General features: G+C 45.2%; 1 protein-coding gene across 7 annotated transcripts in view; it reads left to right on the top strand.

Annotated features, from left to right (window-relative positions):
• The window catches only part of TET3 (tet methylcytosine dioxygenase 3), a 121,247-nt gene that overhangs the window by 53,758 nt on the left and 43,536 nt on the right, over positions 1-23,953 (top strand). For 6 of the 7 annotated variants that reach the window (XM_063649340.1, XM_063649339.1, XM_063649338.1 and 3 more), the window contains one exon: positions 7,482-9,615. In XM_063649340.1, the coding sequence (XP_063505410.1) occupies positions 7,482-9,615 (2,134 nt within the window). The remainder of the gene's footprint in view (positions 1-7,481; positions 9,616-23,953) is intronic. The other variant, XM_063649341.1, reaches the window with a different exon arrangement.

Below are 23,953 nucleotides of genomic sequence, written 5' to 3'. Positions count from 1 at the left end.
GAAAAGATCCCTAACAGAACATGGCTGTGCACAGTAACTGTAGGCTCTGGGGCAGCCTGTGGTGGACAGGACTGGTCAAGGAGGACTTTCTCAGGGAGGGATTGATTCTGTTCCTTGTCTCACTGCTAAATTTAATCACCTACCTCCATAACCACGTTTCATCCCCATCTGTCTGCTAGTGCTTTAGTTCAGGTCCTTATTGTTACTAATCTGGACAGTTGCATAGTCTCCTAACTGGTCTTTGGGTCACCAGCCTCGAACCCTGCAGTCTGTCTTCTGCAAGATGCCTGAATGCCCCTCCTGAGATGTAAATCTGCTCTCTGTAGCATTCAGGCTGTGGTCCACACACCTGCCTCCCCTGCCTTTGCGATCAAGATACACTCAACAGCTTATGCATCTCCAAGCCTGCCAGGGCTTATGATTCTGTGCCTTTGCACATGCTATTCCTTCCATCTGGAACTCCTGCAGAATTCTTCCCCTTCTTCCAGAATACCTGCTACTCTCTCCAGCCTCTTTGAGATAAAACCTTCCTGGACGCCCACCTGCCCAGGTAGCTGTATATACTGAGCCCCCACAGACCCCTGTAGATACGGCTTTCACAGCACTGATATGATTTAGGGCATTGACCTATAGGCCTTTTTCTTCCTTTTCATCTTAAAACTTCTTGGGGTTCCTGAAATACATAGTCTGGTCTATTGTCAGGTAACAAATCACCCCAAAACACAGTAGTATAAAACAGTAATCATTTTGTTATGCCCAGGGATTCGGAAGTCAGAAGTGACAACAGCACGGGTAGCTTCTATATGTTCCTTGATGTTTAGGGTCTCAGCTAGGAAGGCATAAAAGCTGGAGGTAACTTAATGACTGGGCTGGAATCCTCGAAGGGCTCCTTCACTCACACATTTGGCAGATGATGACAGCTGTTGGCTGGGACCTTGGCTGGGAATGTCAGCTGATTCCTCCATGTGGCCTCTCCACATGGCCTGGGCTTCCTCACAGCGTGGTGGCTGGGCTCCAAGAGTGAGAATCCCAAGAGAACCAGGCAGAAGCTGAATTGCCTTTTATGATCTAGCTTTGAAAGTCATGTAGCGTCACTGCCATTGTCACAAGCCCACCCAGATTGAAGAGGAGGGAATATAGACCCCCACCTCTCCGTGGAGGAAATGTCCAAGTCACACAGTAAGAAGAGCATGTGGAATGGAGGGAATGTTATGGCTATCTTTGGAACACACAGTATGTCACATGTATTAAGCACTTGATGCATATGAATGGCATTCTTAAACTGAAGATTGAAGCCAGGGTGGACGATGAGGAAGAGTTATGAAGTTGGTGGCTGGGAGTCTTAAGAGAGGGCATGTTCAAGAGATTGTGGAGTGGAGAAGAGTGTGTGTGTGGGGTGTGTGCATGCACACATATGTGTGATCAGGGAGGGGGCTTAGGGATACATAGAGTTGCTTAAAGGATCCACTGTCAGGTGAGACAATTAAAACGTACATGCAGAAAGACCCAGATTGGGAAGGCAGGATGGAAAGGGAGGAGATAAAATTGAGAGACAGTTCACATTTAGAATTGTTTGGATCCAATGACTGCACACATTGGAAGAATATGGGTAACATTTGGGTTGGGAATGTTGGTGAATGCAAAAATAGGAAAGTTGGGAAAGTTGCTCTCAGGAGGGAGAGTTCAGTTCTGTTTTAGACAAGCTGACTCTCAGTGGGCTTACGGCATGGTCTAGGGGTTGGAGCTAGCTGGAGGGTAGTTGAGAAGTCCAGACAGAAAGCAGACATTTAGACCAGGCATGGGGGCTCACATCTGTAATCCCAGCACTTTGGGAGGCCGGGGCAGGAAAATTGCTTGAGCTCAGCAGTTTGACACCAGCCTGGACAACATAGCAAGACCTTGACTCTACTAAAAATAAAATCAGCTGGGCATGGTGGTGCATACCTGTGGTCCCAGCTACTTGGGAGGCTGAGGTGGGAGAATCAGTTGAGGCTGCATTAAGCCATGATCGCGCAACTGCACTCCATCATGGGCAACAGAGCAGCAAGACCCTGTCTCAAAAAAAGGAGCATCTCACAGTGATGTTTGCTGGAGCCCAGAAGGGAATGAGAATTGAGGGGAAAAGCGGAGGGTTTCTGAGCTGGGATGGGTCTGAGCTGAGGCTTCGAAAGGGCTAAACTGGTCCCCATCCTCCTCTGGCATTGTCCTGCCTCCCTGCCGATAATTGCCAAATAGCTGCTTGCTTTTCTTTTCCGCATCTCCATTGATAAGAACTTGTTTCCTCTGGTTGTTAGGGGGACTGGTTTCAGTGCATTTTCTAGTATCTCTAAGTATTAAGCAAATTCTTCCCTAGATGGAACCTAAGCTTTTCTCTCTCTTTACCCATTTTCTAATTCCATCCCTTAAGGCCATTCAGAACAAGTCTAATTCTTTTTCCCAAACAGTAGGCCTTCAGATGTTTAAAGACTTTCTGGAGTTTTATCTTGTTCAGAACCAAAAGGGAGCTGTTCCTCTTGTGGTTTTGAACCCTCATGCTCGCCTTCCTCTCTGCCCAGAGGGTGCAGCCCCACAGGGAAGCCTGCGTTCAGATGGGGACTGTCTGGGTCACAAGCAGGGCTGTCACTGCTTGTGCTGTAGTCCTGTTCAGGTCAGGTCATAGCTGTGTGTGTCAGACTGGGTCAGAACCTATTAGTAGACCCCGAAATCAACTTAGAAGGTTGCAACCTGCATTTAAAAATAAAGAAGAAAGATACATTAATGTATCTGTTAAGAGGAAGTACTGTTTTACAAAACTTGTTTATAAGTAGCTAATGGGTCACAGTGTAAAATGTATTTCTTACTGTGGATTGTAGTGAAAATTTTTGAAAAAAACTGGGTTATAAGACCCTTTGAAGCTGCCACATCACATCATACTGGGTGTGCCATCAGTTAGCTCTCAGGGTTTTACCTCTTCTGATTCCTAAGACATTTTTATGGGTACCGCTGCTGCTATTATGTGCTTCTTCTATCTTTAATTTATTTGCACAGATGTGGCTTGGGGCCTAAGTATGAGACCCTGTTTACCCTTTTAGATTTTTTTTCTCTCTATTCTGTTGACCTTTTGGCACCTGGTTCTGTCACTCAACATAGCTTTATCCCTTCTATTTTCAACATCTACTTATTTGTTAAGTGAGCCTTCTCTATCATTATTGATAAATATGTTGAACAGGATAGTTCCAAGAACAGAGCCCTGTGGCAGACCACTAAAGACCCTTCTCCCAGTTGATACACCTCTTGTACCCTTTGAGCATGGTCATTTAACCAGTGGTGAACCAGCCCTTTCAGCCTGCAGTTCTCTGTAGCTGGCCTCAAAAGGGTCATGGCAGACCTTGTGAAACTTGAACATCCACAGCCGAAGTTGCAAAGTCAAAGGCCTACAGGGGGTTGGCAGGTAACACAAGTGAGTGAAGTGATAATTAATTCAAGCAATTAATAAGTAATTCCTGACCCCAGCCTTGGTTTCAAGAAGGCAGTGTGGAGTAGGGAAGCTGGGGGTGAGTTGGAGTAGTTATATTCTATGTAAGGAGTAGCCACTGCTCAGTTACAGACAAAGTTGCCCGTAGAAGCGTGGATCTTCAAGAAAATCCAGGTTTCATGTGGAATTTGATTTCTGAATGTTGGCAAAACAAAAACATTAACACCATATAGGCAAGTAAAACAAACTTGTGGGAGATTTGGCCCGAAGCTCTCGGCTTTGTGACCTGTCAGCCACAGTATCTTCCCATTTGCTGTCCAATGACCCCATGACTCAAAGCACTAAGATTGTTTGGATGTTGGTAGGTTAACGGCCTTCCGTGGAACCTGACTCCTTGTGGTTCTTACCGGGGCTGTTCTTAAACGCAGCAGACTGAGAGTTGGGAATGATGCTTCTCCTTCTCTTGCCTGTTGGCCCCGTCTCCTGCTGGCAGGTTTCCTCCAGCATCACTGACAGGTGTTGAGAAAGGTATCAGTGGGATCTCTTGGTTGGGAAATGGGAATTTAGTTTCTTAAGATCTCCCTATCCATACTGGCTTCACTTACCTCATATCTACATCTACTTTTCCCTTTCTCCTCTTTTTGGTCCAAGGAGCATTTTCCTTCCCAGGGAATTCAGAGGCACAAGAGCCATCCTAGCCCTTCCTTATTCTTATTCACACACCAAAAATAACTTTTTAAATCCCTTTTAGTTGTCTTGACCATTTTGGGGAAGCCTCCACTCATGTAGCATTAGTCTCCCTGACACTGTTTTTGTAAATCTGTGCTACTCTCGGGTGTTTCTTCTTGGTTATGCATGCTCCTTCCGTCTTCCTACATAAGCATGTAAGATTTGACCACTTCAGATTGTATAGCCTTGTTAGCCACATTAGTTTAGGCTTCTAAGAAAGAAGAGAGTGCTGAGTGATCTGCCACATTCCTAGACTTCTGAAAGGTAGTCTCCCACTGGGGTCAGGGAAAAGCTGATATATTCTGTGGCCTGTGGGGATGGCAGGCCTTTCATTTGCCTGAGTGTTACTGCTCCAGCTGTGGGCAGGAAGCACAGGAGTCATTGAGATTTGCACCCTGCCTGGCAGGGGCCACCATCTAGTGGGGGAGGGAGGCAGCTACTTGAACAAATAACAGTAGTGGCATGTGATAAGTGCTAATGGAGGTGCCCTGGGAACCCAGGGAAGGAGCCACAGATAATTCTGTGTAGTAGGTAGGGGAAGAGGTGACACTGAGCTGTTGCTTGAAGGATAAGCCAGAGAGGCCGCTCTAAGAGGCTGAGAAGGGCATTCCAGGCAGTGAGAACTGCGTGTACAAAGCCTGGTGACGTCAGAGAACATGGCCTGTTAGAAAAGCATGAGGGTCTTTGGTGGCCAGAATGGGGGCATAGGTGAGGATGAGGCAGGAACTGCAGGCTGGGGCCTCTGCTAACCTCCCACAGAGCTCATCCCAAACCCTAGTTTCCCACCACACTTAGGAGCCCACGATGGCCTTGTCTGACAGTCTTAGGACTGGCATCATTTTAGTCACCTACTTAAAACACTTTGAGGCCAGACACAGTGTCTCACACCTATAATCCCAACACTTTAGGAGGCTAAGGCCGGAGGATCATTTGAGGCCAGAAGTTAGAGATCAGCCTGGGCAACACAGCAAGACTCAGGCTCTAAAATAAAAAATAAAAATTAAAAATAAAAATTAGCTGGGCGTGGTACATGCATCAAGTCCTAGATACTTGATAGGCTGAGGTGGGAGGATCGCTTGAGTCCAGGAGTTCAAGGCTGCAGTGAACTGTGATCACGCCACTGCAGGAGTTCAAGGCTGCAGTGAACTATGATCATGCCACTGAACTCCAGCCTGGGTGAGAGTGTGTCTGTAAAATAAATAAATAAAACACTTTGTGTTATACTTGAGGGACTGATTTCTTATTTAGCTTTTTATTTTCACAGAATTTAAAAATTTATAGAAAAATAGCAGGGATCGTACTTGGGACTTCACATACCCCAAATGTGTAGGTTTTGCCTCATGTATTTATCATCTTGTCTGTAGAGACATATTTTTCCATATGCATATAGTTTTTTTCTGAATCATTTGAGATTAAATTGAGTACACGATGTTCCTCAACTTATGACTGAGTTACGTCCCAATAAACTAATCATAAATTGAAAGTATTGTAAGTCAAAAATAGGCATTTTATAGACATGATGGGATGCTAAAACACAGAACACAATATCCAGAAAGCCCCAACAGCATGGAACACTGTGGAGCCTCAGTCATTTACCTTGGTGATTGCGTGGTTGACCAGGGGATCTGGCTTGCTGCCACTGCCCAGCATCGCGAAAATGTTGCTAGCCTCAGAAAAGATCACAATTCAAAGTATGGTTTCTGTTGAATGCCTGTCTCAAAGTCGGAATCCTAAGTGGAACCATCGTAAGTTGGGGACTGTCTGTACTGTCCCTTTACTCCTAAATACTTCAGTATGTGTATCCTGAGAACAAAGGCATTCTCTTACATAACCCATTGTCTAATGATCCAAGTCAAGATTAGGAATGACAGAATATTATCTTATCCACATCCATATTCACATTTCACGACTTGTCCCAAGTAAAAATAAGTGTGCTTTTCCCCAGTCTAAGGTCTAAGCCATGAGCACGCATTTAGCTGTTCTTTTTAAGGGAAGAGATTGTTCTCTTCAAAAAATTTCAAAGTCAAGAAAAACAATCCAGGTACTTTCTAGAACGCCCTTCAATTTGGGTTTATCTGATGTTTCCTTGTGATTAGATTCAGGTTATACATTTTGGCAGGAGTTCTATGTGAGTGGTGTTAAGTCATCCGCAATGTCTTACATCAAGAGGCACATGGTGTTATTTTGTCTCAGTATTGGTGATGATTATAACTTTGGTCATTTGGGTTAAGGTGGTGTCTGTCTACCAGATCTCTCCACTACAGTTACTATGGTAATTATGTAATTTTAGAGGAGATGCTTTGAGACCATGCATACATCCTGTACCTCATCATGCTTTCACCTGCTGCCACTGATGGCTTTTTAAATCGATAAGTCCTTCTGTGTTTTCTCTTAGCATTCTACAGTAAGGAAGAGCTTTCCTTTCCTAAGGGATGGGTCTGCAAACTCAATTTCACATCTTTGTATTCACTTTTCACTTGCTGGGCCAGGTCCTCCTGGCCCTCTTCCTCTCATCCTTCCCCTTTGATGTGCTTTTGGGGATGTGAGGTATATAGTGGTGGTTCTTGTGCTTGGGGAGAGGCCTGAATCCTTCTCTAAGCAGCAACTTACTTGTCTTTGGCAGGACTGACCCGGCATGGGGCTAAATGCATGCTGTGTCAGATCATCGGTGTTTCCCTCAGGCCTGGGGCTGTGTGTGGGAATGTGGTCTGTTGCCAGCTTTCTGTGCTCAGCCTGGGCTTAAGTGAGGACAGTTTTAGGGGGAGAAAAGAACTATGGTCCCCACTAGGAAGCCATGGCTGACCCATGGTCCAGGCTGAATTTGTTCATCAAAGCTCCTCTTTCCCTACCCCTACAAACCCACACTTCACACTTAGAGCACGTGTGTACACACAGGCTTGGTTGGATTTCTTTCCATCTTGACAAAAAACAAAATAAAGTCCTAGTGTGACTTTGATCATTGTGAATTAAGGACCTTTTTGTGTGTCTCTGGTTTTAGGAGAGCCTCATTTGTGTGATTGATCTGAGGCTCTAAAAGTTTCTGAGCAACATTAAGAATGTCTCATTAGGATCTTCTCTTTAAAAATATCTTAAAGATCTTCTTTTTATTTCTGCTGGTGAAGCTCCCTAGGGAACCAGAGACATGGGAAGATGAATTGGAGACTCAAGAAGTACCAGAGAGAGGATTTGCAAGAAAAGTTGGGGGTCAGATGTGCACCTGAGTGGTATGAAGCAGGGAAATGCTTTTCAAATAGTGTGGTTCATTTTTTTCCTTTTTCCCCCTTCTCTCTCTCTTTAGACAGGCTCAGAGCTCAGCCCAGTTGATGGACCTGTTCCAGGTCAGATGGACTCAGGGCCAGTGTACCATGGGGACTCACGGCAGCTAAGCGCCTCAGGGGTGCCGGTCAATGGTGCTAGAGAGCCCGCTGGACCCAGTCTGCTGGGGACTGGGGGTCCTTGGCGGGTAGACCAAAAGCCCGACTGGGAGGCTGCCCCAGGCCCAGCTCATACTGCTCGCCTGGAAGATGCCCACGATCTGGTGGCCTTTTCGGCTGTGGCCGAAGCTGTGTCCTCTTATGGGGCCCTTAGCACCCGGCTCTATGAAACCTTCAACCGTGAGATGAGTCGTGAGGCTGGGAACAACAGCAGGGGACCCCGGCCAGGGCCTGAGGGCTGCTCTGCTGGCAGCGAAGACCTTGACACACTGCAGACGGCCCTGGCCCTCGCGCGGCATGGTATGAAACCACCCAACTGCAACTGCGATGGCCCAGAATGCCCTGACTACCTCGAGTGGCTGGAGGGGAAGATCAAGTCTGTGGTTATGGAACGAGGGGAGGAGCGGCCCAGGCTCCCAGGGCCCCTGCCTCCTGGTGAGGCCGGCCTCCCAGCACCAAGCACCAGGCCACTCCTCAGCTCAGAGGTGCCCCAGATCTCTCCCCAAGAGGGCCTGCCCCTGTCCCAGAGTGCCCTGAGCATTGCCAAGGAAAAAAACATCAGCTTACAGACCGCCATTGCCATTGAGGCCCTCACACAGCTCTCCTCCGCCCTCCCGCAGCCTTCTCATTCCACCCCCCAGGCTTCTTGCCCCCTTCCTGAGGCCTTGTCACCTCCTGGCCCTTTCAGATCTCCCCAGTCTTACCTCCGGGCTCCCTCATGGCCTGTGGTTCCTCCTGAAGAGCACTCATCTTTTGCTCCTGATAGCTCTGCCTTCCCTCCAGCAACTCCTAGAACTGAGTTCCCTGAAACCTGGGGCACTGACACCCCTCCAGCAACGCCCCGGAGCTCCTGGCCCATGCCTCGCCCAAGCCCCGATCCCATGGCTGAACTGGAGCAGTTGTTGGGCAGCGCCAGTGATTACATCCAGTCAGTATTCAAGCGGCCTGAGGCCCTGCCTACCAAGCCCAAGGTCAAGGTGGAGGCACCCTCTTCCTCCCCGGCCCCGGCCCAATCCCCTGTACTTCAGAGGGAGGCTCCCACGCCATCCTCGGAGCCCGACACCCACCAGAAGGCCCAGACCGCCCTGCAGCAGCACCTCCACCACAAGCGCAGCCTCTTCCTAGAACAGGTGCACGACACCTCCTTCCCTGCTCCTTCGGAGCCTTCTGCTCCTGGCTGGTGGCCCCCACCAAGCTCACCTGCCCCACGGCTTCCAGACAGACCACCCAAGGAGAAGAAGAAGAAGCTCCCAACACCAGCTGGAGGTCCCGTGGGAACGGAGAAAGCTGCCCCTGGGATCAAGCCCAGTGTCCGAAAGCCCATTCAGATCAAGAAGTCCAGGCCCCGGGAAGCACAGCCCCTCTTCCCACCTGTCCGACAGATTGTCCTGGAAGGGCTTAGGTCCCCAGCCTCCCAGGAAGTGCAGGCTCATCCACCGGCCCCTCTGCCTGCCTCACAGGGCTCTGCTGTGCCCCTGCCCCCAGAACCTTCTCTTGCGCTATTTGCACCTAGTCCCTCCAGGGACAGCCTGCTGCCCCCTACTCAGGAAATGAGGTCCCCCAGCCCCATGACAACCTTGCAGCCAGGCTCCACTGGCCCTCTTCCCCCTGCCGATGACAAGCTGGAAGAGCTCATCCGGCAGTTTGAGGCTGAATTTGGAGATAGCTTTGGGCTTCCCGGCCCCCCTTCTGTGCCCATTCAGGACCCCGAGAACCAGCAAACATGTCTCCCAGCCCCTGAGAGCCCCTTTGCTACCCGTTCCCCCAAGCAAATCAAGATTGAGTCTTCGGGGGCTGTGACTGTGCTCTCAACCACCTGCTTCCATTCAGAGGAGGGAGGACAGGAGGCCACACCCACCAAGGCTGAGAACCCACTCACACCCACCCTCAGTGGCTTCTTGGAGTCACCTCTTAAGTACCTGGACACACCCACCAAGAGTCTGCTGGACACACCTGCCAAGAGAGCCCAGGCCGAGTTCCCCACCTGCGATTGCGTCGGTAAGTCTGCCTGGGTATCAGGGAAGGGCAGAGAAAGGGCTGTGGCCTGGTGAGCTAGGATTTCTAGGCCCTGCCTTTCATTTGGCAAACATTTATTTGTGCCAACTGCCACACTGGGTTCTGGGAACACAGAAATGAGCTCATAGCCTAGTGGAAAAGACATTGAAAGAAACTGACGTGATACTGTTCGTGTATGCCACGTCGGCTGAGATGGGCATAGGTGCTTTAATACACAAATGGAGTTGAAGGCATAAAATAGAGGCCTTCTTGTAGGAGGTAGTACTTGCGCCGAGCCCTACAGAGCCATCAGGTAGAAAGGACACATTCTACGAGAGGGAGTAGCTTGGGCAACAGCTTAGTGGCTATGAGGAGTGGAACTTACTTGGACTATTCTTGGTTCAGGCAGGAGCAAAAGGGGTTGGGTATATGTGGGGATGAACAAAAGGTGGCTTGGTGGGTGTGGAGGATGGTGTCAGGGGCCAGATTGTGTAGGGCCCAGGGAGCCAAGGCCAAGAGTTTGACTTGACCCCATAGGTAATAGTGAGCTCCTGAGGATTTTAAAGCAAGGAATGCCCTGTCACCTCGTGCTTTTGAAAGACTTCTGGCTTATGGTGGGGAGGGAAGCTTGAGGGCACTGAGGAGGCATAGCTGTAAGAAAGGTGTTGTCATGAGCCAGGCAAGAAATGACAAGGGCCTGGCCTGAAAGAGCCGGTGGCAGAGGGAGGTGTTGGAAGGTCTCCAGAGGAAGGCTTGTGGGAGGAGGGAATGAGACACTGCAGGTCTCTGCCTGGGGTGGTGGTGTTCACTGATAACTCGGATTGGGAGGACAGGAAGTGAGTTCCCATTGGACGAGCCACATCTGAAGTGGCCAGAAGACCAGGTCAGGGTCTGAGTTACACGTTTGGACCTAGTTAGCATGCAAGTCATGGTTGAAGCTGTGCCGTGCGTGAGAACGCGTTGAGGAGTTGAGTCCACTTCTAAGCCTTGCCTTCTGGAATGAGAGCAGGGTGCAGGGCCACTGAGGACCACTCCCCAATAAGCGTACTGTCTCTGGGAAGTCCTGGAGGCAGTGGTAAGCTCCAGGTCCACTCGGCCCCCACACTCTGTTTAGGGAGTGTTCTGTAAAAGATATGTGTGTTTCAGATGTTGACAGAAAACACAGTGGTGCTGGCAATGAGCATATTGAATTCTTGTGATTTTATGATACACAGACGGGTCTTGGGAAAAGGCTGTCTTCCCTACTTGTGAAAAATACGTAAATATCAAGTAAGTCATGTACTTGCTGGGATGTTGTCTCCCGGTCAGTGGGGAGGAGCTGGGCTGTTCTGCCTCCTCCAGCTACCCCTCCCCGACTCCTGGGGTATGAGGCAGAGGGGTGGGGTGACAAGGAGTCACATGCAGAACAAGGAAAAGCTGGCCCCAGGGCTCTTACCTGGGGGTGAACAGTTATGCTGCCAGGCACTCAGAGACATGCTCCTAGATGGTGGTTCCCACTGGCCCTGTCCATTCTTAGATATGACTAGTAATGACATGACTTCGAGGGCCCTCTTATTTACCAGCATATGGGAGAAACTTGTTTTGATCATGGGGTCCGCTTACCCTTTTCTCCGTGCGTGTATGTGTGTGTCCCATCCGCCTGTGTTTAGCACCTCATTTCTCCTTCTACAACGTGGGAAATATCCTTACCTAGTGTTTTAAGACATAGTTGATCCTTAGCCAATATTTTAATTGTTGAATTTAATTATATGGATATTATGTGTGGTCAAACTAGTTTTTAAATTTGCATCCCAACTCCATCACTTACTAGCTGGGAGTGCTTGGGCACTTTACATAACCCATCACGGTTTCTGCTTCCTCATATGTAGAATGAAAACGATAATAGTACCGGCCTCACCGGGGCTGTTGTGAGGATGAAATTCGTTACTATGTGTGAAGCACTTAGTGCTGTGTTGGCACAAGAGTGTCAGCTGTTATCAAGCCTGTCAAGTCCAATAGGGCAAGAAAAGTAAAACCATACCTTGTAAAGGAAAAAAAAAAAAAGTCGGCTGTTCCTTTAGTTATCATATATTAATTACCTAGCCATGTATAACTACCAATAAGGATGGAATTAAGAGAAATGGTTCATCACTGAAGGACTTCGCGGTTTCCTTTTTTTATTTTTAGGCAGGGTCTCACTCTGTTGCTGGGGCTGGAATGCGGTGGCATGATCTCTGCTCACTGCAGCCTCCACTTCCTGGGCTCAAGCAGTCCTCCCACCTCAGTCTCCCGAGTAGCTGGAATTACAGGCGCATGCCACCATACTTGGCTAATTTTAAAAAATTTTTTGTGGAGATGAGGTCTCACTATATTGCCCAGGCTTGTCTCAAACTCCTGGGCTCAAGCGATCCTGTCATCTCAGCCTCCCAAAGTGCTGGGATTATAGTCGTGAACCACTGCGCCCAGCCTATGGTTTACTTAAGGAAAAAAAAAAAAACAATAAAATATTTAGTCACCCACTCAACCAGTGTATGCTGAGTGCCTTTTACCTCCGAGGCCCATGCTGTTGTATGGAAGTGGCTATATGGCAGGGGTACCCTGTAGCACAGACTTGGTTGTCATCATGGGAGGTCATGTTTTATCTAGGAAACTCTTGTTTAGAGCTGGGTTTTGAAAACTGTAGTGAACACACATGGGGAGAGGCAGAAAGGCTTTCCAGACTGAGTAGTGCATAAACACAGTCTTGGGGCAGAAGGAGCAAGCTTGCAGGATGGGATGTTGCAAGGGTGACCTGAAACCTCTGTTCTCCTGCATTCCTCGGATGAGGAGCCTCCACCAGAGAGGATACATCTTCGCTTGTAGGCAGTGAGCAAAAATGCAGGCATCTGTCAGCATCAGAGAAACCAGACCTCCAGGAACTGGGAGCTAACAACACTTTGTATTGTTAAATTAGAGGAAAATACTTAGGTGAAAACAGCAGAAACAAATGTGAATGATCATCTCAGTTAAGTTTTAGAAAATGGATAAAAGACTAGAAGGAAATATATCAACAGTGGATTGTCTCTATGGTCGGAGTATGGATGACCTTTCCCTCATGTGTTTTCTGAATTTTCTACAATGAAATTTGTATTGTATAACCCAGAAATATTTGTGAAAGTGCATGCTAGCAGTAGCATAGAAGGTGGATTGGTGAAGGGTGATAACCGTGTGGTAGGAGACCCGTTAGGAAGTTTTTGAGAGTAAAAGTGTTTATGAAGCATCTGCTCTGGTCCAGGCACCCTGCCAAGTACTTTATAGTCACCACCTCACTTAAATCCTCATAGCAGCTCTATGAGGTAAGTACTGTCAGTGGCTCCATTTTAGCCATGAGGAAACAGATTAAGTAATTCACCAAGGTCATACAAACTAGTGAAAGTGAGATTTGAACCTAGGCAGTTGGACTCTTAACCACCATGTCATATTGTGATTGAAATTGGTCAGCTGGGAAACAAGTCCTCACTAAAACAATGGTAGTAGAATGAAGAGAACCAACAAAGAGATTTGCTCTGAAACAGCTTCTGGAGGGCCTGAGGTTTGTGTTAGGAAAACCCATCCTGTTTTCCAGAATTGTCTGGCCACATGCTTCTCGCTCTGTTGCCCATGCTGGAGTGCAGTGGCGTGATCTTGGCTCACTGCAATCTCTGCCTCCTGGATTCAAGCAGTTCTCATGCCTCGACCTCCCGAATAGCTGGGATTACAGGCACCTGCCACCATGCCTGGCTAACTTCTTGTATTTTAGTAGAGACGGGGTTTCACCGTGTTGCCCATGCTGGTCTCAAACTCCTGAGCTCAGGCAGTCCACCTGCCTCAGCCTCCCAAAGTGCTAGGATTACAGGTGTAAGCCACCACGCCTGAACAGGTGCTTCTTCAGTTGGTATGGTAGAATTTGTGAATTCAGGCTCAGAACAAGGCTTAGAAATCAAGGTGCTCACTCTGGGATGACAATGGGAAAATCCCATACTCCAGAAATTCATCCCCTCACCAGTGGTAGGTAGAGAGTTATAGGTTAATATAAGGAAGAATTTTCCATAGAAGTGGGGGTGAAATATGGAGACTCCATGAAGCCACCTAATAGCTGATAACAGAATATGGGAACAACTTTATAAAAGCATACAAGTTCCTATAGCCAAAAAAAAAAAAAAAAAAAAAAAGCGGTGGGGGAGGGGCCCGGGTGCTGTGGCTCATGCCTGTAATCCCAGCACTTTGGGAGGCCGAGGCGGGCAGATCATGAGGTCAGGAATTCGAGACCACCCTGGCCAGTATGGTGAAACCCTATCTCTACTAAAAATACAAAAATTAGCCGAGCATGGTGGTGGGTGCCTGTAATTCCAGTTACTCTAGAGGCTGAAGCAGAAGAATCACTTGAACCTGGGAGGCTGAGGTTGCAGTGAGCTGAGATCATGCCACTGCACTCCAGCCTGGGCGAAAGAGCAAGACTCTGTCTCAAAAAACAAAACAAAACAAACATCTATTATTCAAGTTGTTTGGTAATTTTGCCAAATAAGCAATTTAGCCAATATGGGCATCACCACGTAACCAAAGTCCTCAACCCCCTTATATAAAAATGATGGGTTTCTGAAGGTCTGGATGGGACTCATATGGATTTTTTTATCTGAATCTTGAAGTTCTAGAATTAAAGGCACCCCTTAAAGCTTCAAAGAAGTAAACTTATAAGCTATGAAAGGAAATGCCATTCTCTAAAAGGTGTAATATGATGTTTACAGCTTTGAGAATATTTATCACAAGTTGAATTTCTACGTTGAATTATTGCAAGTGACTTGTGGATGTGGATATTTAAAAATACTCATTGGAGAGTCCCCCCACAACCATCCTATAACACCATTGTCAGAAACAGGACAAGGAGCTATAGAGACTGTTGTTCCCTTCGCCTTTGTGTATTTTGTCTATTTTCAGTAACAGGGAAATTCCCAAGAGGAGCCAGTTTAGGACAGAGAATGAATGCAAATGACGTTTTAGTGGAAAAAGCATCCTTTGTGCTCATCTAGTCACCATCTTAGAGATGAGGAAGCAATCTGTGTTAGTTTGTAAGCGTTGTCCTGATGTCTCCGGGGAGCAGCCAACAGGAAGCTGCAGAGACTAAACCACAGCAAAAGCAAGAGGTTAGGAGGTGTAGATGCTAGTGGTTGCCTTCATAGAAATATGTTGTATTTTTAATCAGTTGATTGTTCTTCCCTGAAGAAGTGGCCACAGGGAAAATATCTCCTTTGCCTGGAGCGTGGTGAAAGTCTGGGTGAGGGAGTGGCATTGTCCAGCAAATGTGGCCGATGGCATGTCCATCAGGGAATTTCAAATGGGACATAGTCCTGAATGGAGGACACAAAGTTATTTGTTTACAATCGTGTAAAGTCTGTTTTCTACAGTTTTTATTTCTATGAGAATGTATCACGCAAACCCCCCACCCCACTGCATTGAGATGAAGAGAAACTTCATACCTTTTAAATATTTTTTTGAAACAATGACTATCTGGACACCATATAAAGGATGGGGAATCTGACGGTGAGTAGGAGGTATCAGAGAAAACTTCCTGCAGGAGAGGATGTCTTACTGAGTTTTAAAGGATAAATAGAAGTTTAATAGAGGAACAGGGAGAAAGGACCTGAAGTTTATGCAGATGAAAGACATGTGGAAAGACACATGAAGATGCGGAAGATGAGAGAACATGGGGAAATACAGGTCATGCCGATGTGACGGGTGTGGAAGATGAAAGATTGGGAGTGGCTGGAGAGGAGAGTTTCAGGGGAAGAGGGGATGATACCAAAGCCAGAGAAACCAGTTTGTAGGCTCAGATGTAGTTCAGGCAAGAAATAATGGCCCTCTGAACTAGAGTGACCTTGAGTAGAAAGGAGGAGGGGAGGGGGCAGATAAGAGAAAGAATAAGAAAAGAATTAACTGCTCCAGTGACTGGTTGGATGTAGCAGTAAGGGAGGAGGAGTGGTCACAGGTGACTCCTGAGGTTTCAGGCTGGGCGACCGGGTTGATGGTGCTGCCTTTCACCAAGGTTAGAAATACTGGGAGGGCAGCAAGTCTGGGTACCTGGCTTTTGAGATGTCTGTGGGACCTGGCAGTGTCCATCTGGTCAGATCTGTGAACTGGTAGTTCTTTGGCAGACTGATGGTAACTGAAATGTTCAGTCCTGGTCATTTCACCAGGCTGACTGTGGAGATCAAAAAGAAGCCCGAGAATGGAAGTTACCACCATTTAGGGGAGAGGAGCTCAAACAGGAGGCTTCAAAGAGAGTGTGGAAAAGATGTGGGAAGAAATTGAGGAGAGGGTAGGTTAAAGAACCAATGGATAGTTTCAAGGTTGGGAGGGCTAACAGCATCAGAAAAGAAGGGTTAGGATTTAATGCTGCATTCTTTCTTGTCTTACATTATTTGTTCTATGTGCACCAGTCTTTGCAGTTAAAGCCCAGGTTCCTTAAGCACAAGGACTGCATTTGTTGTTGTTGTTGTTGTTGTTGTTGTTGTTTCAGATGGGGTCTCACTCTGTCACTCAGGCTGGAGAGCAGTGGCATACTCACAGCTCACTGCAGCCTTGACCTCCTAGGCTTGAGCGATCCTCCTGCCTCAGCCTCCCAAGTAGCCAGGACTACAGGCATGCACCACTATGCCTGGCTAATTTTTTACATTTTTTGTAGAGGAGATGGGGTCTTGCCATGTTGCCCAGGCTGATCTTGAACTCCTGGGCTCAAGCGATCCACCCACCTTGGACTCCCAGAGTGCTAGGATTACAGGAGTGAGCCACCGTGCCTGGCCACGTGTTGTATTTATAAAGCATCTAGACTGGTGCTAAGCCTATGGCAAGTACCCTTCATATTTTTTGGTCAACTGGTCAGCCTTATTCTACCTCCATATTTATACTCTGCGAAGGTGTCAAATGGGTTTAGGAATGATCTCCTTACCTTTAATGTTTATGGTCTTGAATATGCCCATTATTATAAAGGCCCAGCATGCTGTACATGGTTTCACAGGCAGCTGACCTGAGATTTTAGTGTTAAAAAATTCATCCAGCACACCTGATCCAGAGTAGGGCCTAACATTCTACCTGCCGGTGGCTGTGGCTTTGTTAACTATCAGGAGGCATCATGCTAGCAGTCATTGACTGTCATTAAAGTGGAATCTGATTATCTATATAATCTTATGCTCTTCAGCGTTAAGTCCGCTAAAATTATATCAGGAAACTGAGTTCTGTGGTTTGAATGTTTTTGTTTCCCCAAACTTATGTTGAAACTTAATCCCCTAAAGGCAGTATTGAGAGGAGTGGCCTTTAAGAGGTGATTGGGTGATGCAGGCTTTATCCTCATGAATGGATTAATTCATTCATGGGTTAATGGGTTAATGGATTAACAGGTTATCGTGGCAGTGGGACTGGTAGCTCTATTCAGAAAGGGAAGAGAGACCTGAGCTGGCACACCCAGCCCCTCACCATGTGTCCTGCACCACCTGAGACTCTGCAGAGTCCCCATCAACACGAGGGGCCTCAACAGGTGTGGCCCCTTGACCTTGGACTTCTCAGACTCCAGATAGATTCCTCTCCTTTATAAATTACCCAGTTTCAGGTATTCTGTTATAAACAACAGATAATGAACTAAGAAACTGGGGCAATTATGTAGGATTGTTTGGAAAGAGTAGATAGGTACAAATGGAGCCTTTGTGTGATCTTGACATCTGTATACAGATTAATATAATAACATTAATATACATTAATTGTATACATCTCTCTGTACTAATGTCATAAAAAAGAAATGCTTCAGCTCTGCTCCTGTGTATATTCCTGGCCACTGGTTCCCCACTGGAAAAATGTGGATGCCTTAGTCTGTGTGTAGAGAGTGCGGAAAGGTGGAAGGTTCTTTTAGAAATTAAGCATCTCTCTTTCTGTTAGGTAGTAATGAGTGGTTTCTTGTGTTAAGTGTCTCTTGCTGATAGCAGAAAGGATATATTCATTCTCTCCCCAGCCTAGAGCAGAAATGGAACAGAACATATTTTTCTATTTTAATGAGTATAGAATTAAGTGCACAGGGTTAAGAAAAAACACTTAAAGCCGTATAACGAGCATTTTCTCAAAAATTGGATTTTGCTCTCCTGAGCTCTCCCCCAGAGCTTTCTACCGTGTATTTTAGAAAGGGGGGAAAAAAAAGAACCACCTTCACTTCTTCTCTCAGTGATCAAAACAAGACATAAAATAGATTTTTCTTTAAGAAGAGTTGAGCCATTTCCCAGCGATGCCACTTTACCTTTATGGAGAAGGAAGAAATATTTACCCTGGGGACTACAAGGTAAAATAGTGACTTAACAGCAAGATGGTAAAATACTCCTTTCCTGAAACCTGGGAAAGGAACCAAATCAATAAAAATAGAGGAAAAGGTTTCATCAGCTGAAATTTGGGAATAGCCCCAATCTTCAACCATGAATTCCAAGGGCTGTCTGCCACTTTGAGATCAAATTGAATTAAAGAATGACACACTGAGTACACAACTCCCAGTGTTGGGAAAAATAACAGAGGGACCCCACAACTTGGAGAAATGGGCTGGAAGATGGGAGACCACCGTCTAGAAGCCATGCTCTCTGGAAACCAGGGAATGCAGGCAGAGCATGTTCCCCATTTGCTCCAGCTTTTGAAGGGGATAAGGTCTGGGCTGAGGATGAGGATGGTGGGCTGGAGAGATGGGAAATAATATCCTAAGAGCTGGCTTTGTAGCTGAGGGTCAACAGTACCGAAAAGGCTATTGTGCAAAGAAAAAATATTTGCTGAACCACCAAACAAAAATCCTGCCAACTGTGGGGCTTTATTTTAACTTGACATCTTATCAGAGTGACCAGCTCAGTCCCTTTCGAGGGAATGAACCAAAATCCTAAGAGTGTCTCTCTGCATCAGGACAGAGTACAACCCAACCCTCAACATACACATAAAAATTTAGAGTCATTGGCTCCAACAGACAAAGGGCTTGGAGATGAAATTTCCCAGTCGCAATTGTCCACAGCCAGCCCCAGTTCTCCTATCCCCTCTCAGACTGCTGAACTTTCAAACTAATAATCGAAACCTCTACAGCATCCAGTTATCTAGCTGAATTTTTAAGGACAGAATTTGAGCACTGTCCAGGTAAACAGGAGTAAGGAAATTCTTCCCACTCTATTTTTGGGCAAATGAGTATAGACCAGTGGCTTTCAATTGGAGGCTTTCCATTCCTCTCCCCCAGGGGACATTTGGCAATATCTGAGGACATTTTTGGTCATCACAAGTGGTGTGGTACTACTGGCGTCTAGAAGCTAGGGATGCTGCTAAACCTCCTAACAGCCCCTACAGTAAGGAACTAGTTGATCCAAAATGTCAGTTCTGCCAAGGGGGGGAAACTAGAGATCAGCTTCTCCTGTGAGAAGATTGATTAACAAACAAACAAAATCAACATGGTAGCCATTCAAATTCTGTAGGAAAAGTGGAGGAACTAATATAACATTTAATATGAAAATTTATAATTCTTTGTACATTTTCATTAGTGTTAACAAGCTTAGTTGCAAACAAATACTTTAGCTAAAAAAAGAAAATTTACATGAGAAAATACAGGAATTGTTTAAACCGCTGACTTTTATCTTCAGGGAAGTTGAAGAAAACAGTCGCTATGAAATAAAAAATGAAAGATGAGGTGCTAAGTTATAAAGAAGTCGTGAGAGTTATGGATTAAATTCCAGAAGAACCATGCCATTACAAAGCACATAAAAAGTGCATTAAGAAGCTACAAAAAGCAGAATCAGAGTTAACAGGAAAAGCAGATCGGTGAGGAAGAGGCATGGTCTTGAAAGTTCACCCCAAAACAGGAAAATGTAGAAACGAACAGTATCGCTGTGGCGTACAGCGAGGGAAGAAGAAGAGAGGGACAGTAGGGACCCCACACGCAGATTCATTCTGGTGGGAATCTTGGGAACACTCGGCGTTCTCGGCGAACAGTGTGGAGCGAACTGAACAAACGTGAGAGTCATAGGTAGAATAGAAAACATTTTTGAAGTGAAAAGTTGTTATAATAAGTTATCATGTCCCAGGGAAAATGAGGGAAATTTGACAAATAACAATGGTGATTAACTTATTAAATTTCAAGGGTGAAGAATCACCTACAAGTTAAAAAAAAAAAAAAAAATGTTGGTCACATATATTAGGTTTTTGTAGACAAATTTTTTTTAATTTTTAAATTTTTTTGTCTTTTAAAAGCACTTTCAAAAAACATTTTGTATTGAAATACGCCTACAGGAAGGTATGTAAATCACAAGTGTACAGCTCTGTATTGAGTGTTTTATAAAAGACACACACTCATGTAAATAGCAGAACAGAATTTTACCAGCATCTCAGAAGCCTCCAAAGTCCACCCCTCCAGGCACATGCCACCCAATCCCCTAAAGCATAGGCTGGCAGCCTGCAGACCAAACCTGGCCCACATTCATGTATAAAAGGGATTTTTATGTTTTTAAATGGTTGAAAAAAAAAGTCAGTTGAAGAATAACATTTCATGACTCATGAAAATACCAGAGTCTGTAAAGTTTTATTAAAACATGGCCAGGCTCATTTGTTGATCTGTTGTCTATAACCACTTTTGCACTACAACAGCACAGTTGAGTAGTTGCCCCTGAGATTGCAGAGCCTAAGATGTGTACTGTCTGGTGCTTAGCAGAGTAAGTTTGCTGACCCCTGTCCTAGGGTAACTATTCTATTCTAACTTCTTACCACACTGATCAGTTTTGCCTGTTCTTGAACTTCATACAATGAAATCATGAATATGTATCATATGCTCTTTCATATTTTGACTTTTGCTCAATGATGTGTTTGTGAGGTTCATCTATATTGTGTTTTTATTTTATTTATTTAATTTTTTTTTTTTTTTTGAGATAGAGTCTCACTGTGTTGACCAGGCTGGAGCATAGTGATGCAATATCAGCTTACTGCAACCTTCGCCTCCCCGGTTCAGGTGATTCTCCTGGCTCAGACTCCAGAGTAGCTGGGACTACAGGCATGCGCCACCACACCTGGCTAACTTGTATTTTTTTAGTAGAGACAGGGTTTCACCAGATTGGCCAGGCTGGTCTCGAACTCCTGACCTCAGGTGATCTGCCTGCCTTGGCCTCCCAAAGTGCTGGGATTACAGGTGTGAGCCACCATGCCTGACCTATTTATTTTTAGAGAGACAGGATGTCACTGTTGTCCAAGCCAGAGTACAGCGATGTGATCATAGCTCACTGCAACCATGAACTCGTTGGCTCAAGCGATCTGCACACCTCCCAAGTAGGTGGGACTACAGGCACATGCCACTTTGCCTGGCAAATTTTTAAATTTTTTTTAGAGACAAGGTCTCTATTTGTTGCCCAGGCTAGTCTCTCATCTTGGCCTCCCAGCATGCTGGGATTGCAGGTGTGAGCCACCGTGCCTGGGCCCTGTGTTATCTGTATGTATGTACATTTGTTATCTGCCCCATCGTTCATTCTCATAGCTGTACGGTATTCCATTTTTTGAATACACCACAGTGTATCCAGTAGGTCGCTGATGGTCTTTTGGGTTGTTTCCAACTTGGGGTTGTTATGAATAATGCTGATATAAGACATTCTTATACCTGTCTCTTGGTGCATTTATGTATGCATGTGTATACTTAGGTATTTACCTAGGACTGAAATTGTGTGTGTTCAGCTTTAGTAGGTACCATTGGTCTTCCAAAGTGGTTGTTACAGTTTAAGCTCCCACCAGCATTGCTCCACATTCTCACAAGCAAATGGTGCCATCCAGTCTTTGCCATTTTGGTAGATGTATAATAGTATCTCACTGTCGTTTTAATTTGAATTTCCCTGATGCCTAATGAGGGTGAGCAGTTTGTCATATGCCGTCTTTTGTAGAGTTCCTGTTCAAGTCATTTCTGTTCAAGTTCCTGTTCAAGTCATTCAAGTTGCTGTTCAAGCCCATTTCTCTATTGTTTTTCTTATTGAGTGGTAAGGGTTCTTTATTTTGGATATATGGGTCCTTAGTTGGATACGTGTATTGCAGTTCTCAGAGTAGCGTATTGAGATTAAAAAGTTTGATCCAAGTTCGACTTACTTAAGTCACCATCCGTATGTAAAGTCTTCATAAAAACATTTTTAAATATGCAAGAACTCAAATTTTCTAGAGATGAATCAAAATAATAATAGATGGGGAAGTTGTAGTATGGAGAGGCTGGCAATGAACACTGAATCTGTTCAAATGTAGAGTCTAACTTTAAATGACAGTTATTTTTCTAAAACAAAAGATATTTACTTAAACTCTACTTAAGATATATTTTTATGTTAAACATCTTAACATGTAGCAGAGGGAAATATCTTCCTGAGGATACCAGTGAAAAGCAGAAGTAAAGGAGGAGGTGGGAGAAATTATAGAGGTGCTAACTTTTCTCTTTAGAAGTACTGTTAGCATTTTTAAAAACATACTATAGATTTTCCAGATTACCAGGGATGGTGCTGGTGGGGGAAATAGAAAATACAAAATCTGCAGCAAACGAAGAAGACAAGGAAGCATTAAACATGGAAAACGTAAAATGCCAGAAATATATGTTATAACAATGAATGTAAGTAGGGTAAAGTCGCCTGTTGAATTTAAGATTGAATAGCATTAAAGAGCACCAAGAAGGTTAGTAAACCTTGTTTCACTGTGAGAAAAAAGAGAACCATATGCTGAAGGATCTAAATACTTGGTTAAGTTCAGGTGAAACTTTTTTTTTTTTTTTTTTGAGACAGAGTATCACTCTGTCACCCAGGCTGGAGTGCAGTGGTACAATCTCGTCTCATTGTAACCTCCGCCTCCTGGGTTCAAGCCATACTCCTGCCTCAGACTCCCGAGTAGCTGGGGTTACAGGCATGCACCACCCCGCCCGGCTAATTTTTGTATTTTTGGTGGAGATGAGGTTTCACCATGTTGACCAGGCTGGTCTCTAACTCCTGACCTCAAGTGATCTACCCGCCTCAGCTTCCCAGAGTGTTGGGATTACAGGCCTGAGCCACCATACCTGGCCTAAAACTTTTTTTTTTTAATGGAGTATGCCAGGCTTCTCATGTAAGATCACTTTGAGAAGTCTAATTCCCACTGTTGGTGAAGCCCAGTTGTCACTAGGTTAAGGTGGTAAGAGCAAGAGCCAGGTCTTGCCATTATAAAGTTATGTTTTCCCCTTTGTGTCCAGCAAATAATTTGTCAGGCAATAATTCACCACCATGTGATTATCCAGTTCCCCGTCAGTCTTTAGTCATATCATGTCTACTGATAATCCTTGTGTAAGTTAATTTTTCATTAGGGATTGCAAACTGATGATATTCTAATTCTGTCCATCCTTTTTTTACATTTAATACCTTACAAAACCTGAAAGATGCTCAATAATTCAGTCACAGAAGGACAAATGCTGCATGATTCCACTTATATGAGTTTTTGTAAAATAGACTTATAGAAGTAGCAAATAGAATGCGATTGCTAAGGGATGGGGGAGGGGGAGATGAGTTGTTCCGTGGGTATAAAGTTACAGTTATGCAAGATGCGTAAGTTCTAGAGATCTGCTGTACAACATACTAAACATACTGTATCATGCAGCTAAAAGTTTCAGAGGGCAGATCTGGGCTGGTGCAATACCTCTGCCTACAATCCCAGCACTTTGGGAGGCCGAAGTGGGAGGATCACTTGAACCCAGGAGTTTGAGACCAACCTGGGCAACAAAGCCCATCTCTACAGACAAAAAAAAAAATAAGTAAAATAGATTCTAAAAGAAGGGTAGATCTTATCTTTAGAGTTCTTACCAAAAAAAGTGCTGTTTTTCATTTGATTACTTTCTAAGTAAGAAAGCCAGGATAATGCATAATTTTCCCCTTAATTACCAATTGTCAGAATATAAGAGTTGGCTTAGTATCCCATTTCATCAGTTGGAAGAAGTGTGAGCATATGTGGCTTTATACTACTTAAAAAACATCTCAAAGCTCTCTGAAGTCGGAATATAGCTTATAATCAATGATGTCTTATACTAGTTGTTGGCCAAGTGGCCATTATGGCACCCGTATACACGCATGAATTTGGTCATAGCTTTTCATATTGTTATCTCGGTGAGTTATGAATATAGTTAGTATTATGTGTGTTAAGATTAAATACTGTTTAAATTGTCTTCAAAAAGAATACAGTGTGATTCAGTATTGAAACAAAGTTATTGTGTGTAGAAACATGGAAACTAAGCTTCTGAGCATTTCTTTTTTATTTTTTTTGAGACAAGGTCTTACTTACTCTGTCTCCCAGGCTGGAGTGCAGTGGTGTGATCCCCACTCAC

Source organism: Pongo pygmaeus, chromosome 12 (assembly GCF_028885625.2).
Source record: "Pongo pygmaeus isolate AG05252 chromosome 12, NHGRI_mPonPyg2-v2.0_pri, whole genome shotgun sequence".
NCBI lineage: Eukaryota > Metazoa > Chordata > Mammalia > Primates > Hominidae > Pongo > Pongo pygmaeus.
The sequence above is the reverse complement of the archived record's forward strand: the minus strand, read 5'-3'. Positions and strand labels throughout refer to the sequence as shown.